Source organism: Tinamus guttatus, unplaced genomic scaffold (genome assembly GCF_059628265.1).
Source record: "Tinamus guttatus ecotype Peru unplaced genomic scaffold, ASM5962826v1 Tinamus_guttatus_pri_ptg001114l, whole genome shotgun sequence".
Classification (NCBI taxonomy): Eukaryota; Metazoa; Chordata; class Aves; order Tinamiformes; family Tinamidae; genus Tinamus; species Tinamus guttatus.
Window position 1 is genome coordinate 6,704 of NW_028289648.1, and position 20,018 is coordinate 26,721.

General features: G+C 66.7%; 1 protein-coding gene across 1 annotated transcript; it reads right to left on the bottom strand.

Moving 5' to 3' along the window:
• Positions 1 to 822: 822 nt before the first annotated feature.
• On the bottom strand, positions 823 to 20,014 carry LOC148590757 (neutral alpha-glucosidase AB-like; the record flags this gene model as incomplete). The annotated part of the gene is made up of 17 exons (XM_088538624.1): positions 823 to 929; positions 2,655 to 2,755; positions 2,841 to 2,953; positions 4,238 to 4,351; positions 5,050 to 5,124; positions 5,660 to 5,736; positions 5,833 to 5,897; positions 7,969 to 8,212; positions 10,541 to 10,642; positions 10,726 to 10,822; positions 11,303 to 11,446; positions 12,756 to 12,835; positions 12,910 to 13,036; positions 13,981 to 14,216; positions 16,142 to 16,295; positions 19,651 to 19,831; positions 19,917 to 20,014. Coding segments are annotated over 17 exons (2,115 nt in total), but the record flags the coding sequence as incomplete, so codon positions are not given.
• Positions 20,015 to 20,018: the final 4 nt, after the last annotated feature.

The following is a 20,018-nucleotide window of genomic DNA, read 5'->3' on the forward strand; positions in this document are numbered from 1 at the left end:
CCTGGTTTTATTCTTTTTATCAAAACGCCGCCCCCGGCCTCCCCCCCGCCCCCCCCCGCGGCGCTGGCTCAGCAGTAAAAACGTTCCGGGGGGGGGGGGGGGGCGATTCCCCACGTGACCCGGGAGGGGGGGGAGCCCCGGGTGGGGGAGGGGCTGGAATCGCCTCCCCCCCCCCGCCCCTTCCCTCCCTCCCCCCCCCCCCCCGGGGAAAAGGAAGAGGGAAAAAGGGAAAAGGGGGGGGCTGGATCCGCCCCCCCCCCCCCCGCTCCAGAGAGGTGGAAAAGGAGGAAAAAGGGAAAAAGGGGAGGGAAGGGGGGGGCTGCCCCCCCAGGGAGGAAGGAAAATGGGAAGGGGGGGGGGGGGGCTTGGTCCCCATGACTGGATGTGCCCCCCCCCCCCCCCAAGCCCTCGCATGGGGGGGGCACAGAGAAGGAGCCCCCCCCCCCCCCAATCCCATTGGGAGCCAAATTGGATCCAAACTGCCCCCCCCCCCGGGAGGGAAAGGAGCATCCGGATCCCGCTCTCAACCCGCCCCCCCCAGACGGGAAAGGAGCATCCGGATGCGGCTCCCAATCGGGGGGGGGGCTTCTTTGGTGGGGGGGGGATTTGGGGGGGTTGGGGGGATGTTTTGGGGGGGGTTCGGGGGGTTCGGGGGGTGTTTGGGGGTTTGGAGGGGTGTTTTTGGGGGGGTTTTGGAGGGGTGTTTTGGGGGGGTTGAGGGGTGTTTTGGGGGGGTTGAGGGGTGTTTTGGGGGGGTTTGGAGGGTTGTTTTGGGCAGGGGGGTGTTTTTCCGGGGGGGTCGCGCCCCCCCGCGCCCCCCCGCTATCGCAGCTCGATGCTCCAGTCCGTGTCCAGCCGCACTCCCGGTTTCCGGAGCGTCAGCGCCGGCGGCTCCGGATCGTACTGGAAATGCAGGAGCGACTCCCGGCCTGGGGGGGGGGGACGGGGGGGAATGAGATGGGGGGGGACAGAGAGGGGGACACGGGGGGACACACGGGACAGTCGGAGGGATGTGGGGACAGTCGGGGGACACGGGACACATAGGGACAGTCAGGGGGATGTGGGGACAATCGGGGGACATGGGACACATAGGGACAGTCAGGGGGATGTGGGGACAATCGGGGGACACGGGACACATAGGGACAGTCGGAGGGCTGTGGGGACAGTCGGGGGACATGGGACACATGGGGACAGGCGGGGACAGTCAGGGGGATGTGGGGACAGTCAGGAGGACGCAGGGGGACACCGGGACAGGGGGACACGGAGACAGTCAGGGGGAGGTGGGGACAGTTGGGGCAGTCAGGGGGACACTGGGACAGTCGGAGGGACACAGGGACAGTTGGGGGGACACGTGGGGACAGTTGGGAGGACACCGGGACATTCAGGGGGACACGTGGGGACACACGGGACAGTCGGAGGGATGTGGGGACAGTCGGGGGACACGGGGACAGTTGGTGACAGTCAGGGGGACACCAGGACAGTCGGGAGGACACGGGGACAGTCGGCAACAGTTGGGGGACACAGGGACAGTTGAGAGGATGTGGGGACAGTCGGGGGGAGATGTGGGGACAGTTGGGGCAGTCAGGGGGACAAGGGGACAGTCGGGAGGACACGAGGGAACATGGGGACAGTTGGTGACAGTCAGGGGGACAAGGGGACAGTCGGGGGAACATTGGGGCAGTCAGGGGGTCATCGGGACAGTTAGGAGGACACGGGGACAGTTGGTGACAGTCGGGGACACCGGGACAGTCGGGAGGACACGGGGACAGTTGGGGCAGTCAGGGGGACACGGGGACAGTCGGGGGGACACGGGGACAGTCGAGGGGGATGTGGGGACAGTTGGGGGGATGTGAGGACAGTCGGGGCAGTCAGGGGGACACCAGGACAGTCAGGGTGACACTGGGACAGTCAGGTGGACACAGGGACAGTTGGGGGGATGTAGGGACAGTTCAGGGGACAGGGGGGGATGTGGGGACAGTTGGGGCAGTCGGGGGGACACCAGGACAGTTGGGGGGACACGGGAGGATGTGGGGACAGTTGGGGGGACACCGGGACAGTTGGGGCAGTCAGGGGGACACCAGGACAGTCGGGAGGACACGGGGACAGTCGGCAACAGTCGGGGGACACAGGGACAGTTGAGGGGATGTGGGGACAGTTGGGGGGAGATGTGGGGACAGTTGGGGCAGTCAGGGGGACAAGGGGACAGTCAGGAGGACACGAGGGAACATGGGGACAGTTGGTGACAGTCAGGGGGACAAAGGGACAGTCGGGGGAACATTGGGACAGTCAGGGGGACACCAGGACAGTTAGGAGGACACGGGGACAGTTGGTGACAGTCGGGGACACTGGGACAGTCGGGAGGACACGGGGACAGTTGGGGCAGTCAGGGGGACACGGGGACAGTCGAGGGGACACGGGGACAGTCGAGGGGGATGTGGGGACAGTTGGGGGGATGTGGGGACAGTTTGGGGGACAGGGGGGGATGTGGGGACAGTTGGGGCAGTCGGGGGGACACCAGGACAGTTGGGGGGACACAGGAGGATGTGGGGACAGTTGGGGGGACACCGGGACAGTTGGGGCAGTCGGGGGGACACCGGGACAGCCGGGAGGACGCGGCGGGCCGCGGGCACAGGCGGCGGCGCGGTGACACGCACCGTCGGCGCGCAGCACCACGCTGCGGGGCCGCGGGGCGCCCAGGATCACCACCCGCTCCAGCCAGGCCGGCGTCTCGAAGGTCCCGCTGGCGTCGGCCGCCCTGCGGGGACACGGGAGGGGACACGTGAGGGGACACGCGAGGGGGTGGCGGGGACACGCGGAGGGGACGGGGACCGCGGCGGTACCGGGACGCCAGGACGCCGTCGGCCAGGACGAAGCTGCGGTGCAGGAAGCGGCGCCGCGTGCGGTAGTCGAACGAGCGCCCGTCGTCCATGAACAGGTCGCCCTCGGCCGTGCCCTGCGACGGGGGGGACGTTGGGGGACATTTGGTGGCCCCAGAGGACACTTGGTAGCCGGGGGGACATTTGGTGGCCCCAGGGGGTGGGCGACCAGTGTTTGGTGGCTGGGGAGGGACCCAGTGGCCCCGAGGAACATTTGGTGGCCCCAGAGGACACTTGGTAGCCGGGAGGACATTTGGTGGCCCCAGAGGAGACTTGGTAGCCAGGGGGACATTTGGTGGCCCCAGGGGGTGGGGGACCAGTGTTTGGCGGCTGGGGAGGGACCCAGTGGCCCCGAGGGACATTTGGTGGCCCCAGAGGACACTTGGTAGCCAGGGGGGACATTTGGTGGCCCAGGGGGATGTTTGGTGGCTGGGGGGACCATTTGGTGACCCGGAGGGGGACCCGGTGGCCCAGGGGGACATTTGGTGGCCCCAGGGGGATGTTTGGGGGCTGGAGGGGGACCCGGTGGCTCTGAGGGACATTTGGTGGCCCCAGGGGGACATTTGGTGGCCCCGAGGGACATTTGGTGGCCCCAGGGGGACGTTTGGGGGCTGGAGGGACCATTTGGTGACCTGGAGGGGGACCTGGTGGCCCCAAGGGACATTTGGTGGCCCCCAGGGACCCGGTGGCCCCAGGGGGACGTTTGGTGGCTAGGGGGACCATTTGGTGACCTGGAGGGGGACGCGGTGGCCCAGGGGGAAAATTTGGTGGTCCCAGGGAAGACGTTTGGTGGCTGGGGGGACCATTTGGTGACCCGGAGGGGAACCTGGTGGCTCTGAGGGACATTTGGTGGCCCCGGGGGACGTTTGGTGGCTGGGGGGACCATTTGGTGACCTGGAGGGGGACCCACTGGCCCAGGGGGACATTTGGTGGCCCCAGAGGACACTTGGTAGCCAGGGGGGACATTTGGTGGCCCAGGGGGACATTTGGTGGCCGGGACAGGGGAACCAGTGGCCCTGGGGGATGTTTGGTGGCTGGGGAGGGACCCAGTGGCCCCAGGGAACATTTGGTGGCCCCGGGAGACATTTGGTGGCCCCAGGGGACGTTTGGTGGCCAGGGGGGACCCAGTGGCCCAGGGGACATTTGGTGGCTCCAGGGGACATTTGGTGACCGAGAGGGGGACCCAGTGGCCCAGAGGACATTTGGTGGCCCTGGAGGGGGGCCCGATGGCCTGGGGGATGTCCCGGCGCTCACCTGGGGACTCAGAGCCATGTGGAGGGTGACAGGGTCATCCCAGGCAGGGGGACATTTGGTGGCCGAGGGGGACATTTGGTGGCCCCGGGGGGGGATGTGGCGCTCACCTGGGGACTCAGGGCCACGTGCAGGGTGACGGGGTCGTCCCTCATGCACTCGGTGGAGCGACGCGGCCGCTCCTGCCGCGGCACCACGGTGCCACCGCGCTGGAACACGGGCACCTGCGCGGGGACAACGGGGACGGCGGGGACACGATGGGGACAGTGGGGACACGATGGGGACGGCGGGGACACGAGGGCGGCGGTGGGGACACGCTGTCCTCCGCGGTGTCCCCAGAGCCCTCTGTGTCCCCTCCAGGGCCACCTCCGTCTCCTGCCACCTTTGTGTCCCCACTCCTGTTGTGACCGGTGGCTGCTGTCCCCATGGGGTCCCCGCTGTGTCCTGGCTGTGTCTGTGTCACCCCCGTCTCTGCAGGGTCCCCGTTGTGTCCCCAGTGCCACCACGTGCTCTGTGTCACCCCACGGGGTCCCCGCTGTGTCCTGGCTGTGTTTGTGTCACTCCAGTCTCTGTAGGGCCCCCGTTGTGTCCCCAGTGCCACCACGTGCTCTGTGTCACCCCACGGGGTCCCCACTGTGTCCTGGCTGTGTCTGTGTCACCCCCGTCTCTGCAGGGTCCCCGTTGTGTCCCCAGTGCCACCATGTGCTCTGTGTCACCCCACGGGGTCCCCGCTGTGTCCTGGCTGTGTCTGTGTCACCCCCGTCTCTGCAGGGTCCCCGTTGTGTCCCCAGTGCCACGACGTGCTCTGTGTCACCCCATGGGGTCCCCGCTGTGTCCTGCCCATGTCCCCAGTGTCACCACGTGCTCTGTCACCCTGGTCCCCGCGTGTCCCCATGTGTCCCCGCGTGTCCCTGTCACTCACGCTGCTCATTGTCACCGGCACGTAGAGCGTCTGGGGCGCCTGGTGCTTCTGGCGGGTGGTGACATCATACCAGACCTGGGGACAACGTGGTGACGGTGCCACCCTTGCCCCGCCTCGTCCCCATGGTCCCCTCCTCATCCCTGCAGTCCCCTCCTTGTCCCCATTGTCCCCTCATCCCCGCTGTCCCCTCCTCATTCCCATGGTCCTCCCCCTTGTCCTTGTGGTCCACGCCTTGTCCCCATGGCCCCCTCCTTGTCCCCGCTGTCCCTCCTTTGTCCCCACTGTCCCCTCGGTCCCCACCTCATCCTCACTGTCCCCACTGTCCCCTCACTGTCCCCACTGTCCCTGCTTCGTCCCCACTGTCCCCTAGGTCCCCTCCTCATCCCTACGGTCCCCACCTCATCCTTACTGTCCCCACTGTCCCTGCTTCGTCCCCACTGTCCCCCTGGTCCTCTCCTCATCCCTACGGTCCCCACCTTGTCCCCACTGTCCCCTCCTCATCCCTACAGTCCCCACCTTGTCCCCACTGTCCTCTCATCCCTGCTGTCCCCTCCTCGTCCCCGCAGTCCCGTCCTCATCCCCCTGGTCCCCTCCTCTGTCCCCTTGTCACCTCTCCCTGGCCGGGCAGGTAGACGTTCACGCCGCGGGCGCCCTGCTCCGTCACCGGGTGCACCAGGAGGGCCCTGTCTGCAGAGGGGACACGGGGGCAGCGGTGGCAGCACCCCGTCCCCACTGTCCCCATTGTCCCCGCTGTCCCCATTGTCCCCTGCTGTCCCCACTCACCGATCATGTACTGGTCATCCATGGCGAAGGTGGCCACGTCCTCAGGAAACTCCATCCATAGCGGCCTGGGGGGACACGGGGGACACGGAAGGGGGGCTGGGCACCCTGGGGACATCCCGGGTACCTGTCACCACCCCAGGGACGTGGGGACCTCGGCCCGGGCGTCGAGGGACCCTCCTGGGGGGCCTGCGGCCACCCCGGAGCCCAGGGAAGCGCCCTGGGGTGCCCAGGAGCCGTCCAAGGACCCCAAGAGCCACCATGGGGTCCCCAGGGCCCGTCCCGGGACCCTAAGAGCCACCACGGGGTCCCCAGGGCCCATCCCGGGACCCTAAGAGCCACCACGGGGTCCCCAGGAGCCGTTCTGGGACTCCAAGAGCCACTACAGGGTCCCCAGGGCCCATCCCGGGACCCTAATTGCCACCACAGGGTCCCCAGGGCCCGTCCCAGGACCCTAAGAGCCACCACAGGGTCCCCAGGAGCCGTTCTGGGACCCCAAGAGCCACCACGGGGTCCCCAGGGCCCATCCTCGGACTGTAAGAGCCACCACAGGGTCCTCAGGACCTCTCCGAGGATCTCAGGATCCATTTGAGGAACCCAGGACCCTTCCAGGGAGCCCAGGACCCATCCCAGGATCTCAGACCCCATCCAAGGATCTCAGGACCCCTTGGAGGAACCCAGGACCCATCCAAGGAACCCAGGACCCATCCCAGGATCTCAGGCCCCATCCACCCCAGCCCCATCCGAGGAGCCCAGGACCCCCCAAGAAGCCCAGGATCCATCTGAGGAGCCCAGACCCCATCCAAGGATTTCAGGCCCTATCCCAGGATCTCAGGACCCATCCTGGGACCTGGAGACCTGTCCTGGGCTGCCAAGAACCCATCCGAGGAGCCCAAAACCCATCCAAGTAGCCCAGGACCCATCCAAGGAGACCAAGACCCATTCCAGGATCCCAGGACACTCCAAGGAGCCCAGGACCATTCTGAGGATCCCGAGCCCCATCCAAGGATCTCAGACCCCATCCCAGGATCCCCGTCCCCATCTCAGGACCTCCGTCCCCATCCCAGGATCCCCGTCGCCATTTGAGGATCTCAGGGCCCATCCCAGGACCCCATCCCCATGCCAGGACCCCTGTCCCCATCCCAGGATCCCCATCCCAGAACCTTGTCCCCATTCCAGGATCCCCATCCCAGGACCCCTGTCCCCATCCCAGGATCCCCAACCCAGGACGCTGTCCCCATCCCAGGATCTTCCAACCCAGGACGCTGCCCCCATGCCAGGACCCCCGTCCCCATCCCAGGATCCCCATCCCAGGACCTCGTCCCCATCCCAGGACCCTTGTCTCTACGCCAGGACCCCCGTCCCCACCCCAGGATCCCCATCCCAGGACCTCATCCTCATCCCCTCATCCCAGGACCTTGTCCTCATCCCAGGATCCCCATCCCAGGACCTCGTCCTCATCCCAGGATCCCCATCCCAGGATCCTCATCCCAGGACACCCGTCCCCATCCCAGGATCCCCACCCCAGGATCCCCATCCGAGGACCTCGTCCCCATCCCAGGACTCCTGTCTCCACGCCAGGACCCCCATCCCCGGATCCTCATCCCAGGACCTCGTCCCCATCCCAGGACCCCCATCCCAGCACCCCATCCCCATCCCAGGACACCCACCCCAGCACCCCTGTCCCCATCCCAGGACCCCATCCCAGGATCCTGTCCCATCCCAGGACCCCCGTCCCCATCCCAGGATCCCCATCCCAGCACCCTGCCCCATCCCAGGATCCCCATCCCGGGACCCCCCGTCCCCATCCCAGGATCCCCATCCCAGCACCCTGTCCCCATCCCAGGATCCTGTCCCCATCTCAGGATCCCCATCCCAGGACCCCTGTCCCCATCCCAGGATCCCCAACCCAGGACGCCGTCCCCATCCCAGGATCTTCCAACTCAGGACCCCCGTTCCCACGCCAGGACCCCCGTCCCCATCCCAGGAACCCTGTCTCCACGCCAGGACTCCTGTCCCCACCCCAGGACCCCTATCCCAGGACCCCCATCCCAGGACCCCCGTCCCCATCCCACGACGCCCGTCCTCATCCCAGGATCCCCGTCCCCATCCCGTCCCCCCGTCCCCGCGGGCGCTCACCTCATGACGGGCAGCCCGCGGCGGTGCGCGCGGTAGAAGGCCGTGTACCAGAAGGGCAGCAGCGCGTAGCGCTGGCGCACGGCGCCGCGGATCAGCGCCGCCGTGGCGTCGCCGAAGAGCCAGGGCTCGCGGCGCGCCGTGTCCATGTGCGCGTGCGCGCGGAAGAAGGGCTGGAAGGCGCCCGCCTGGTACCAGCGCACCAGCAGCTCCGCGTCCGGGTTCTTGAAGAAGCCGCCCACGTCGGCTGCGGGGACGGCGGCGGCTCGGGGACCGGGCCGGGTGCCCGATCCGTGTGCCCGTCCCGTGTGTCTGTCCCGTGTGCCCATCCCGTGTGCCCGTCCCGTGTGCCCATCCCGTGTGTCCATCCCGTGTGCCTGTCCCATTTACCCATCCTGTGTGTCCATCCCGTGTGCCCGTCCCGTGTGTCTGTCCCGTGTGCCCATCCTGTGTCTGTCTTGTGTGCCCATCCTGTGTCTGTCTTGTGTGCCCATCCTGTGTCTGTCCTGTGTGCCCGTCCCGTGTGCCCATCCCGTGTCTGTCTTGTGTGCCCATCCCATGTGCCCGTCCCGTGTGCCCGTCCCGTGTGTCTGTCCTGTGTGCCATCCCGTGTGCCTGTCCCATTTACCCATCCTGTGTGTCCATCCCGTGTGCCCGTCCCGTGTGTCTGTCCCGTGTGCCCGTCCCGTGTGTCTGTCCCATGTGCCCATCCTGTGTCTGTCCTGTGTGCCCATCCCGTGTGCCCGCCCCATGTGCCCGTCCCGTGTGTCCATCCCGTGTGCATGTCCCGTGTGCCCATCCTGTGTGTCTGTCCCATGCGCTTGTCCCGTGTGCCCATCCCGTGTGCCCTTCCCGTGTGCTCAGCCCACACGCTTGTCCCGTGGGCCTGTCCCGTGGGACTGTCCCTTGTGCCCGTCCTGTGTGCATGTCCCATGTGCCCGTCCCACGCGCTTGTCCCGTGGGCCTGGCCCGTGGGTCCGTCCCGTGAGCCTGTCCCCTTGTGCCCGTCCTGTGTGTGTGTCCCATATGCTTGTCCCGTGTGCCCGTCCTGTGTGTCCATCCCGTGTGCCCGTCCCACCTGCCTGTCGCGTGTGCCCACCCCGTGTGTCTGTCCTGTGTGCCCTTCCCGTGTGCCCGGCCCACGCGCTTGTCCCGTGGGCCTGGCCCGTGGGTCCATCCCATGGGCCTGTCCCTTGTGCCCATCCCATGTGTCCGTCCTGTGTGCCTGTCCCACACGCCTGTGCCGTGCGCGTGTCCTGTGTGCCTGTCCCATGTACGCGTCCCCCGCATTCATCCCATGTGCCCGTCCCATGAGCTCGTCCCGTGCGCATGTCCCACCTGTCCATCCCATGTGCCCATCCCGTGTGCCCGTCCCACACATCCGTCCCGTATGCCCGTCCCGCACGCCTGTGCCGTGCGCTTGTCCCGTGTGCCCGTCCTGTGAGCTCGTCCCGTGTGCATGTCCCACCTGTCCATCCCATGTGCCCGTCCCACACATCCGTCCCGTGTGCCTGTCCCATGTGCCCGTCCCATGCGCCCATCCCGCGTGCCTGTCTCGTGTGCCTGTCCTGTGTGCCCGTCCCACACATCCATCCCATGTGCCCGTCCCATGTGCCCGTCCCACACATCTGTCCCGCGTGCCCGTCCCATGCGTCCATCCCGTGTGCCCGTCCCGTGTGCCCGTCCCGTGCACTTGTCCCGTGTACCCATCCTGTGAGCTCGTCCCATGTGCCCATCCCGTGTGCCCGTCCCATGCGTCCATCCCGTGTGCCCGTCTTGTGTGCCCGTCCCGCGTGCCCATCCCACACGCCTGTGCCGTGCGCTTGTCCCGTGTGCCCGTCCTGTGAGCTTGTCCCATGTGTCCATCCCATGTGTCCATCTCGTGTGCCCATCCCACACATCCGTCCTGTGTGCCCATCCCGCGTGGCCATCCCACATGCCTGTCCCATGTGCCCGTCCCATGTGCCCGTCCCGTGTGCCCATCCCATGTGTCCATGCCGTGTCCGTCCCGTGTCCATCCCGTGTGCCTGTCCCACACGCCTGTGCCGTGCGCTTGTCCTGTGTGCCTGTCCCATGTACGCGTCCCCCGCATTCATCCCATGTGCCCGTCCTGTGAGCTCATCCCGTGCGCATGTCCCACCTGTCCATCCCATGTGCCCGTCCCGCGTGCCCGTCCCGCGTGCCCATCCCATGCGCCCATCCCATATGCCTGTCTCGTGTGCCTGTCCTGTGTGCCCGTCCCACACATCCATCCCATGTGCCCGTCCCGTGTGCCCATCCCACACATCTGTCCCGCGTGCCCGTCCTGTGAGCTCGTCCCGTGTGCATGTCCCACCTGTCCATCCCACGTGCCCGTCCCACACATCCGTCCTGTGTGCCTGTCCCATGTGCCCGTCCCACACATCCGTCCCGTGTGCCTGTCCCGCGTGCCCATCCCATGCGCCCATCCCATATGCCTGTCTCGTGTGCCTGTCCTGTGTGCCCGTCCCACACATCCATCCCATGTGCCCGTCCCATGTGTCCATCCCGTGTGCCCGTCCCGTGTGCCCATCCATTGTGCCCGTCCCGCGCCCACCTCCGCAGAAGGAGAGCCCGGCCAGCCCCATGCTGAGGCACATGGCGATGGAGATCTTGAGGTGCTCCCACTCGGCCGTGTTGTCCCCGGTCCACACGGCGCCTGCGCGGGGACGACGGCGGCGGCGGCCGTGAGCGCCGGCCCGGCGCGGTGCCCCCGGGGCGCCCGCGCGCCGCCGCGCTCACCGTAGCGCTGCGAGCCGGCGAAGAACGCGCGGCTGAGCACGAAGGGCCGCTCGCGGCCGCCCGAGCGCTGCTCCAGCCCCTGCGCCGTGGCCATTTGCTGCGGGACGAGGTGACGGTGACACCGGTGCCGTGACGGTGACACCGCCGCCGTGAGGGTGACACCGTGACGGTGACACCGGTGCCATGATGGTGACACCGTGACAGTGACGCCGCCGCCGTGACGGCGACAGCGACACCGTGACGGCGACGGCGACACCATGACGCCGTGACGGTGACACTGCTGCCGTGACGGTGACGCCGACACCATGACGGTGATGCCGCCGCCGTGACGGCGACGCCGCCGCCGTGACAGCGACGCCGTGACGGTGACAGCGGCACCAACGCCGTGATGGTGACGCCGGCACCGTGACGGTGACGCCGTGACGGTGACGGCGGCACCGTGACGGCGACGCCAACGCCGTGATGGTGACGCCGCCGCCGTGACGGTGACACCGGTGCCGTGACGGTGACGTCGTGACGGTGACGCCGTGACGGTGACGCCGTGACGGTGACACGCGCGTGGGGCCGCCCTGCTCACCACGTAGAAGCCGTAGAGGTTGTGCACGTCGCGGTGTTCCCAGCCGCCCTGGTGCACCGCGTCCTTGTGCATGGTCACCTCGGGGCCGCTGAACACGGACGGCTCGTTCATGTCGTTCCAGATGAACAGGTTGTCGGAGGAGCCCTGGGGGACGAGGGGGACGATGGAGCTTGGGATGTGGTCAGGGGGTGCCGGGGGACACCCTTGTGTCACCCGTGTCACCGCAGCGGTGAGCGTGGTGTATTGTGGGGAGTGCGTGGGGACACCCGTGTCACCCATGTCACCGTAGCGGTGAGCGCGGTGTATTGCACGGACCATATGGGGACACCTGTGTCACCGTAACGGTGAGCACGGTGCATTGCAGGGAGTGCGCGGGGACACCCGTGTCACCCGTGTTGCCACGGCGGTGAGTGCGGTGCATTGCGGGGAGCGCGTGGGGACACTCGCGTCACCTCCTATGTCACCATAGTGGTGAGTGCGTGGTATTGCAGGGAGCTCGCAACGTGGTGGGGACACCCGTGTCACTGATGTCCCCTGTGTCACGTCTCCCATGTCACCACACTGGTGAGCGCAGCGTATCGCAGGGAGCATGTGGGGAGCTCACAATGTGGTGGGGACACTCGTGTCACCCATGTCACCGTACCGGTGAACGCACACGGAGCTCGCGACGCAGCGGGGACACCCCAAGGGGGACACCCGTGTCACCCATGTCCCCTGTGTCACATCTCCCATGTCACCATACCGGTGAGCGCAGTGTATCGTGGGGAACGCGTGGGGAGCTCAAGATGTGGTAGGGACACTCGTGTCACCCATGTCACCATACCGGTGAACGCACACAGAGCTCGTGACGCAGCAGGGACACCCCAAGGGGGACACCCGTGTCACCCATGTCCCCTGTGTCACATCTCCCATGTCACCATACCGGTGAGTGCAGCGTATCGCAGGGAGCATGTGGGGAGCTCACAATGTGGTGGGGACACTCGTGTCACCCATGTCACCGTACCGGTGAACGCACACGGAGCTCGTGATGCAGCAGGGACACCCCAAGGGGGACACCCGTGTCACCGATGTCCCCTGTATCACGTCTGCCATGTCACCATACCGGTGAGTGCACCGTATCGTGGGGAGCGTGTGGGGAGCTCAAGACGTGGTGGGGACACCCATGTCACCCATGTCACCGTACCAGGGAATGCACACGGAGTTCGTGACGCAGGGGGGACACCCCAAGGGGGACACCCATGTCACCCATGTCCCCTGTGTCACATCTCCCATGTCACCACACTGGTGAGCGCAGTGTATCGTGGGGAGCGCGTGGGGAGCTCAAGACGTGGTGGGGACACTCGTGTCACCCATGTCACCATACCGGTGAACGCACACAGAGCTCGTGACGCAGTGGGGCCACCCCAAGGGGACACCCGTGTCACCTCCCCGCGTGACACCGCTCCCGTCTCACCTCGTACTGGTCGTAGGCGAACAGACTGGCCCACCACGCGCGCATCGCCGGGTCCGTGAAGTCGGGGTAGCCGGCGGAGCCTGCGGGGACAGCGGTGACGGTGACCACGGTGGCCCTTGTCACCGCGGCGGCGCCCGCCCGCCCGCGCGCTCACCCGGCCAGCACCAGCCCTCGTAGTCGGCGCCGTCCTTGGTCTTGACGTAGAAGCCGCGCGCGCGGAGCTCGTTGTGCACCCGGTAGCCGCTGTCCACCTTGATGTGCGGGTCCACGATGGCCACCATCTGCGCGGGGGAGCGCGCGGGGACGTCGGGGACGGGCCGGGACCCCCGAGTGCCCGGGCAGCGCGTGGCACCGTGAGGGACGCCCCGGGTCCCCGAGCGCGCAGGGAGCGCGTGGCACTGTTGGGGTGTCCCCAAGTGCACAGACAGCGCGTGGCACCATCAGGGTGTCCTCGAGCGCACAGGGACCTCGTGGCACCATCAGGGCGTCCCCAAGCGCCCGGGCAGCGCGTGGCACCATTGGGGGGTCCCCGAGCGCACGGGGATCTCGTGGTACCATCGGGGGGTCCCTGAGCGCGCAGGGACCTCATGGCACCATCCAGGGGTCCCCAAGCACATGGGGATCTCATGGCACCATTAGGGGGTGCCCGATCTCGTGGCTCCATCATGGGGTCCCCGAGCGCGTGGGGATCTCGTGGCACCATCAGAGGGTCCCTGAGCGCACAGGGACCTCATGGCACCATCAGGGGGTCCCCGAGCGCCCGGGCAGCGCGTGACACCATCAAGGGGTCCCTGAGAACGTGGGGAGCAAGTGGCACCATCAAGGGGTCCCCAAGCGCACAGGGATCTCGTGGCACCATCAGGGTGTCCCTGAGCACCCGGGCAGCGTGTGGCACCATCAGGGGGTCCCTGAGCACACAGGGACCTCATGGCACCATCGTGGTGTCCCCAGGCGCGTGGGGACCTCATGGCAGCATCGGGGTTCCCCGAGCACACAGGGGACCTCATGGCACCATTGCGGTGTCCCCAGGCGCGTGGGGACCTCATGGCACCATCGCGGCGTCCCCAGGCGCGTGGGGACCTCATGGCACCATCAGGGTTCCCCGAGCACACAGGGGACCTCACGGCACCATCGCGGCGTCCCCAGGCGCGTGGGGACCTCATGGCACCATCGGGGGGTCCCTGAGCACACAGGGGACCTCGTGGCACCATCGTGGTGTCCCCACCTTGCGCTTCTTGGCCGCCAGGCGCTGCAGCATGGCGCGCGGGCGCGGGAACTTGCTGGCGTCCCAGGTGAAGTAGCGCTTGCCGTCGGCGTGCTCGATGTCGAGCCACAGCACGTCGCAGGGGATGTCGTGCTCGTCGAAGCCGCGCTCCACGGCCGCCACGTCCTCCTCGTCGTTGTAGTTCCAGCGGCTCTGCTGGTAGCCGAGCGCGAAGAGCGGCGGCAGCGCCTGCGTGCCTGCGGGGACGCCGCTGTCACCACCCATGTCACCCCCCATGTTCCCATACCGGTGAACGTGGTGCATTGCAGGGAGCGCGCAGAGACACCCCTGTCACCGCCCGGGTCACCCGTGTCACCCTCCGTGTTCCCATACCGGTGAGTGCAGCGCATTGTGGGGAGTGCGGGGACACCCCTGTCACCACCCGTGTCACCCCCCATGTTCCCATACCGGTGAGCGTGGTGCATTGCAGGCAGCGCGCGGGGACACCCTTGTCACCACCCGGGTCGCCCGTGTCACCCTCCGTGTTCTCATACCGGTGAGCGTGGTGTATTGCAGGGAGCGCGCAGAGACACCCCTGTCACCGTCCGCGTCACCCGTGTCACCCTCCGTGTTCCCATACCGGTGAGCGTGGTGTATTGCAGGGAGCGCGCGGGGACACCCCTGTCACCGTCTGGGTCACCCAGGTCACCCTCCGTGTTCCCATACCGGTGAGCGTGGTGTATTGCAGGGAGCGCGCGGGGACACCCTTGTCACCGCCCGGGTCACCCGTGTCACCCTCCGTGTTCCCATACCGGTGAGCGTGGTGTATTGCAGGGAGCGCGCGGGGACACCCTTGTCACCGCCCGGGTCACCCGTGTCACCCTCCGTGTTCTCATACCGGTGAGCGTGGTGTATTGCAGGGAGCGCGCAGAGACACCCCTGTCACCGTCCGCGTCACCCGTGTCACCCTCCGTGTTCCCATACCGGTGAGCGTGGTGTATTACAGGGAGTGCGCAGAGACACCCCTGTCACCGTCCGCGTCACCCGTGTCACCCTCCGTGTTCCCATACGGTGAGTGCAGCGCATGGCGGGGAGTGCGGGGACACCCGTCACCCCTTGTGTCACCAGAGCGGTGAGCGCAGCGCATTGTGGGCAGCGCGGGGACACCCCTGTCACCACCCGTGTCACCCCCCATGTTTCCATACCGGTGAGCGCAGCGCATTGTGGGCAGCGCGGGGACACCCGTCACCCCCCGAGTCACCGCAGCTGTGAGCGCACTGTACTGTGTATCCCATGTCCCTGCTGTGTTCCTGCCATGTCCCCATGTCCCCTGCCATATCCATACCGGTGAACACACTGTACTGTGTACCCTAGCCCCCACCCCCCCACCCGTGTCCCCTTCCGTGTCCCGTACCGACGAGTGCACTGTACTGCGTGTGCCTGTGTCCCCTCCCGTGTCCCCGTGTCCCCTGCTGCGTCCCGTACCGAGTGCACTGTACTGCGTGTGCCTGTGTCCCCTCCCGTGTCCCCGTGTCCCCTGCTGCGTCCCGTACTGGTGAGTGCACTGTACTATGTGTCCCCATGTCCTCCTGTGTCCCCGTACCGGTGAGCGCGCCGTACCGCATGTCCCCGTGTCCCACCCGTGTTCCCCCTGTGTCCCATGTCCCCCCAGTGTCCCCATGTCCTCCCATGTCCCCGTACCGGTGTGCGCTCTGTACTGCGTGTCCCCATGTCTCCCCTGTGTCCCCCCCATGTCCCTATATCCCCCCAGTGTCCCCATGTCCCCCCATGTCCCCGTACCGGTGTGTGCTCTGTACTGCGTGTCCCCGTGTCCCCTCTGTGGCCCGTGTCCCCACCATGTCCCCGTGTCCCCCCTCCGTACCGGTGAGCGCTCCGTACTGCGTGTCCCCATGTCCCTGCCGTGTCCCCCCCGTGTCCCCGTTGTGTCCCCACCGTGTCCCCGTGTCCCCCTCCGTACTGGTGAGCGCTCCGTACTGCGTGTCCCCATGGCCCCCCCGTGTCCCCATGTCCCCCTCCGTACCGGTGAGCGCTCCGTACTGCATGTCCCTGTGTCCCACCGTGTCCCCGTGTCCCCCTCCGTACCGGTGAGCGCTCCGTACTGCATGTCCCCGTGTCCCCCTGTGTCCATGTCCCCACTGTGTCCCCGTGTCCCCATCCGTACCGGTGAGCGCTCCGTACTGCTCGGCCACGGCGCCCGGCGTGGGTCCCAGCAGCAGGAAGGCGTCGATGACGCCGCTCTCCGACATCCAGCGCACGTCGGTCTGCGGCGCCTCCCCGCCGCCCTGCACGTAGTCCAGGACCTTCCCGAGCAGCGTCTGCGGGAGCGTCACCGGATCCCATCCCGCATTCCACATCCCACATTCCCAAGCCCGAAATCCCGAGCCCAATCCCAGTCCTGGTCCCGCATTCCTGCTCCCAATCCTCGTAGTCCAGGACCTTCCCGAGCAGCGTCTGCGGGAGCGTCACCGGATCCCATCCCGCATTCCACATCCCACATTCCCAAGCCCGAAATCCCGAGCCCAATCCCAGTCCTGGTCCCGCATTCCTGCTCCCAATCCTCGTAGTCCAGGACCTTCCCGAGCAGCGTCTGCGGGAGCGTCGCCGGATCCCATCCCAAATTCCACATCCCACATTCCCGAGCCCGAAATCCCGAGCCCAATCCCAGTCCTGGTCCCGCATTCCTGCTCCTAATCCTGGTCCCGGTAGTCCAGCACCTTCCTGAGCAGCGTCTGCGGGAGTGCCGCCAGATCCCATGTCGGATCCCATCCCAAATTCCCAAGCCCAATCCCAGTCCTGGGCCTGCATTCCCGATCCCGGTCCTGCATTCCTGCTCCCTATCCTGGTCCCGGTAGTCAGGACCTTCCCGAGCAGCGTCTGCGGGAGCGCCGCCGGATCCCATCCCGAATTCCACATCCCACATTCCCGAGCCCGAAATCCTGAGCCCAATCCCAGTCCTGGTCCCGCATTCCTGCTCCCAATCCCCGTAGTCCAGGACCTTCCCGAGCAGCGTCTGCGGGAGCGCCGCCGGATCCCATCCCGCATTCCACATCCCACATTCCCGAGCCCGAAACCCCGAGCCCAATCCCAGTCCTGGTCCCGCATTCCCAGTCCCAATCCGGTCCCAGTAGTCCAGCACCTTCCCGAGCAGCGTCTGCGGGAGCGCCACCGGATCCCATGTCGGATCCCATCCCGCATTCCGAAGCCCACATTCCCACTCCCAATCCCAGTCCTGGTCCCGCATTCCTGCTCCCAATCCTGGTCCCAGCAGTCCAGCACCTTCCCGAGCAGCGTCTGCGGGAGTGCCACCGGATCCCATGTCGGATCCCATCCCAAATTCCCAAGCCCAATCCCAGTCCTGGGCCTGCATTCCCGATCCCGGTCCTGCATTTCTGCTCCCTATCCTGGTCCCGGTAGTCCACGACCTTCCCGAGCAGCGTCTGCGGGAGCGCTGCTGGATCCCATCCCGAATCCCACATCCCACATTCCCGAGCCCGAAATCCCGAGCCCAATCCCAGTCCTGGTCCCACATTCCAGTCCCAGTCTTGGTCCCGCATTCGGGCTCCTAATCCCAGTCCCGGTAGTCCAGGACCTTCCTGAGCAGCGTCTGCGGGAGCGCCGTCGGATCCCATCCTGCATTCCCGAACCCGCATTCCCGCTCCCAATCCCAATCCCAGGCCTGCATTCCTGCTCCCAATTCCAGTCCCATCAGTCCAGCACCTTTCCGAGCAGCGTCTGCGGGAGCGCCGCCAGATCCCATCCCGAATTCCTGAACCCGCATTCCCACTCCCAATCCCAGTCCTGGTCCTGCATTCCCGATCCCGGTCCTGCATTCCTGCTCCCTATCCTGGTCCCGGTAGTCCAGCACCTTCACCAGCAGCATCTGTGCGAGCGCCAGCAGATCCCATCCTGAATTCCCAAACCGCATTCCACTCCCAATCCCAATCCTGGTCCCACATTCCTGCTCCCAATCCTGATCCTGGTAGTCCAGCACCTTCCGAGCAGCGTCTGCAGGAGCGCCAGCAGATCCCATCCCGCATTCCCCAGCCCGAATTCCCAAGCCCAATCCCAGTCCTGGGCCTGCATTCCCGATCCCGCATTCCCGCACCTTACCAGTCGCGTTGGACCCAAAGTCCACCCAGGTCTTGGTAACCAAAGGCCCAGTGTGCGGAGCGTGCCGGGAGCGAGCCGGCCCCGCGTGCCACCCCAATCCCACATTCCCAATTCCAATCCCACATTCCCAATCCCGCATTGCTGCACCTTCCCAGCCGTGTTGGAGCCGATGTCCACCCAGGTCTCGGCGGCGTTGAGCCAGAAGACGCCGAGCGTGCGGCGCGCGCGGTGCACCACCCCAATCCCACATTCCCAATCCCACATTCCCTATCCTGATCCCAAATTCCCAATCCCGATCCTGCATTCCCAATCCCGCATTCCCGCACCTTCCCGGCCGTGTTAGAGCCGATGTCCACCCAGGTCTCGGCGGCGTTGAGCCAGAAGACGCCGAGCGTGCGGCGCGCGCGGTGCGCCACCCCAATCCCAATCGCACATTCCCAATCCCACATTCCCTATCCTGATCCCACATTCCCAATCCCAATCCCGCATTCCCAATCCCGCATTCCCGCACCTTCCCGGCCGTGTTGGAGCCGATGTCCACCCAAGTCTTGGCGGCGTTGAGCCAGAAGACGCTGACCGTGCAGCACGCGCGGTGCGCCACCTCAATCCCAATCGCACATTCCCAATCCCACATTCCCTATCCTGATCCCAAATTCCCAATCCCGATCCTGCATTCCCAATCCCGCATTCCTGCACCTTCCCGGCCGTGTTGGAGCCGATGTCCACCCAGGTCTCGGCGGCGTTGAGCCAGAAGATGCCGAGTGTGCGGCGCGCGCGGTGCGCCACCCCAATCCCAATCCCACATTCCCAGTATTAATCCCGCATTCCCAATCCCACATTCCCACACCTTCCCGGCCGTGTTGGAGCCGATGTCCACCCAGGTCTCGGTGGCGTTGAGCCAGAAGACGCCGAGCGTGCGGCGCGCGCGGTGCGCCACCCCAATCCCAATCCCACATTCCCAATCCCACATTCCCAGTATTAATCCCACATTCCCAATCCCGCATTCCCGCACCTTCCCGGCCGTGTTGGAGCCGATGTCCACCCAGGTCTCGGCGGCGCTGAGCCAGAAGACGCCGAGTGTGCGGCGCGCGCGCTGCGCCACCCCAATCCCAATCCCACATTCCCAATCCCACATTCCCAGTATTAATCCCGCATTCCCAATCCCGCATTCCCTATCCTGATCCCAAATTCCCAATCCTGATCCTGCATTCCCAATCCTGCATTCCCGCACCTTCCCGGCCGTGTTGGAGCGATGTCCACCCAGGTCTCGGCGGCGTTGAGCCAGAAGACGCCCAGCGTGCGGCGCGCGCGATGCGCCACCCCAATACCAATCCCACATTCCCAATCCCACATTCCCAGTATTAATCCCGCATTCCCAATCCCGCATTCCCGCACCTTCCCGGCCGTGTTGGAGCCGATGTCCACCCAGGTCTCGGCGGCGTTGAGCCAGAAGACGCCGAGTGTGCGGCGCGCGCGGTGCGCCACCCCAATCCCAATCCCACATTCCCAATCCCACATTCCCAGTATTAATCCCGCATTCCCAATCCCGCATTCCCGCACCTTCCCGGCCGTGTTGGAGCCGATGTCCACCCAGGTCTCGGCGGCGTTGAGCCAGAAGACGCCCAGCGTGCGGCGCGCGCGGTGCGCCAGCAGCAGCGGCACGGAGCCGTACAGCGCCATGGGGTTGTACAGCTCGTACTGGAACACGTCCAGGTTGTACAGGCGGTAGGGGTCGCCGGCCCTGCGGGTGACACCGTGAGCGTCCCCCGCGCGCGGGTGGCGCCGGTGGCACCGCCGTCCCCGTTGTCCCCGTTGTCCCCGCTCACTCGGTGGGGCGCAGGCGCAGGCTCTCGGCGTGCTCGGGCAGCCCGTAGACGTGCTCGAAGCCGGGCAGGGAGAAGTCCAGGCTCACGGAGCTGGGGCCTGCG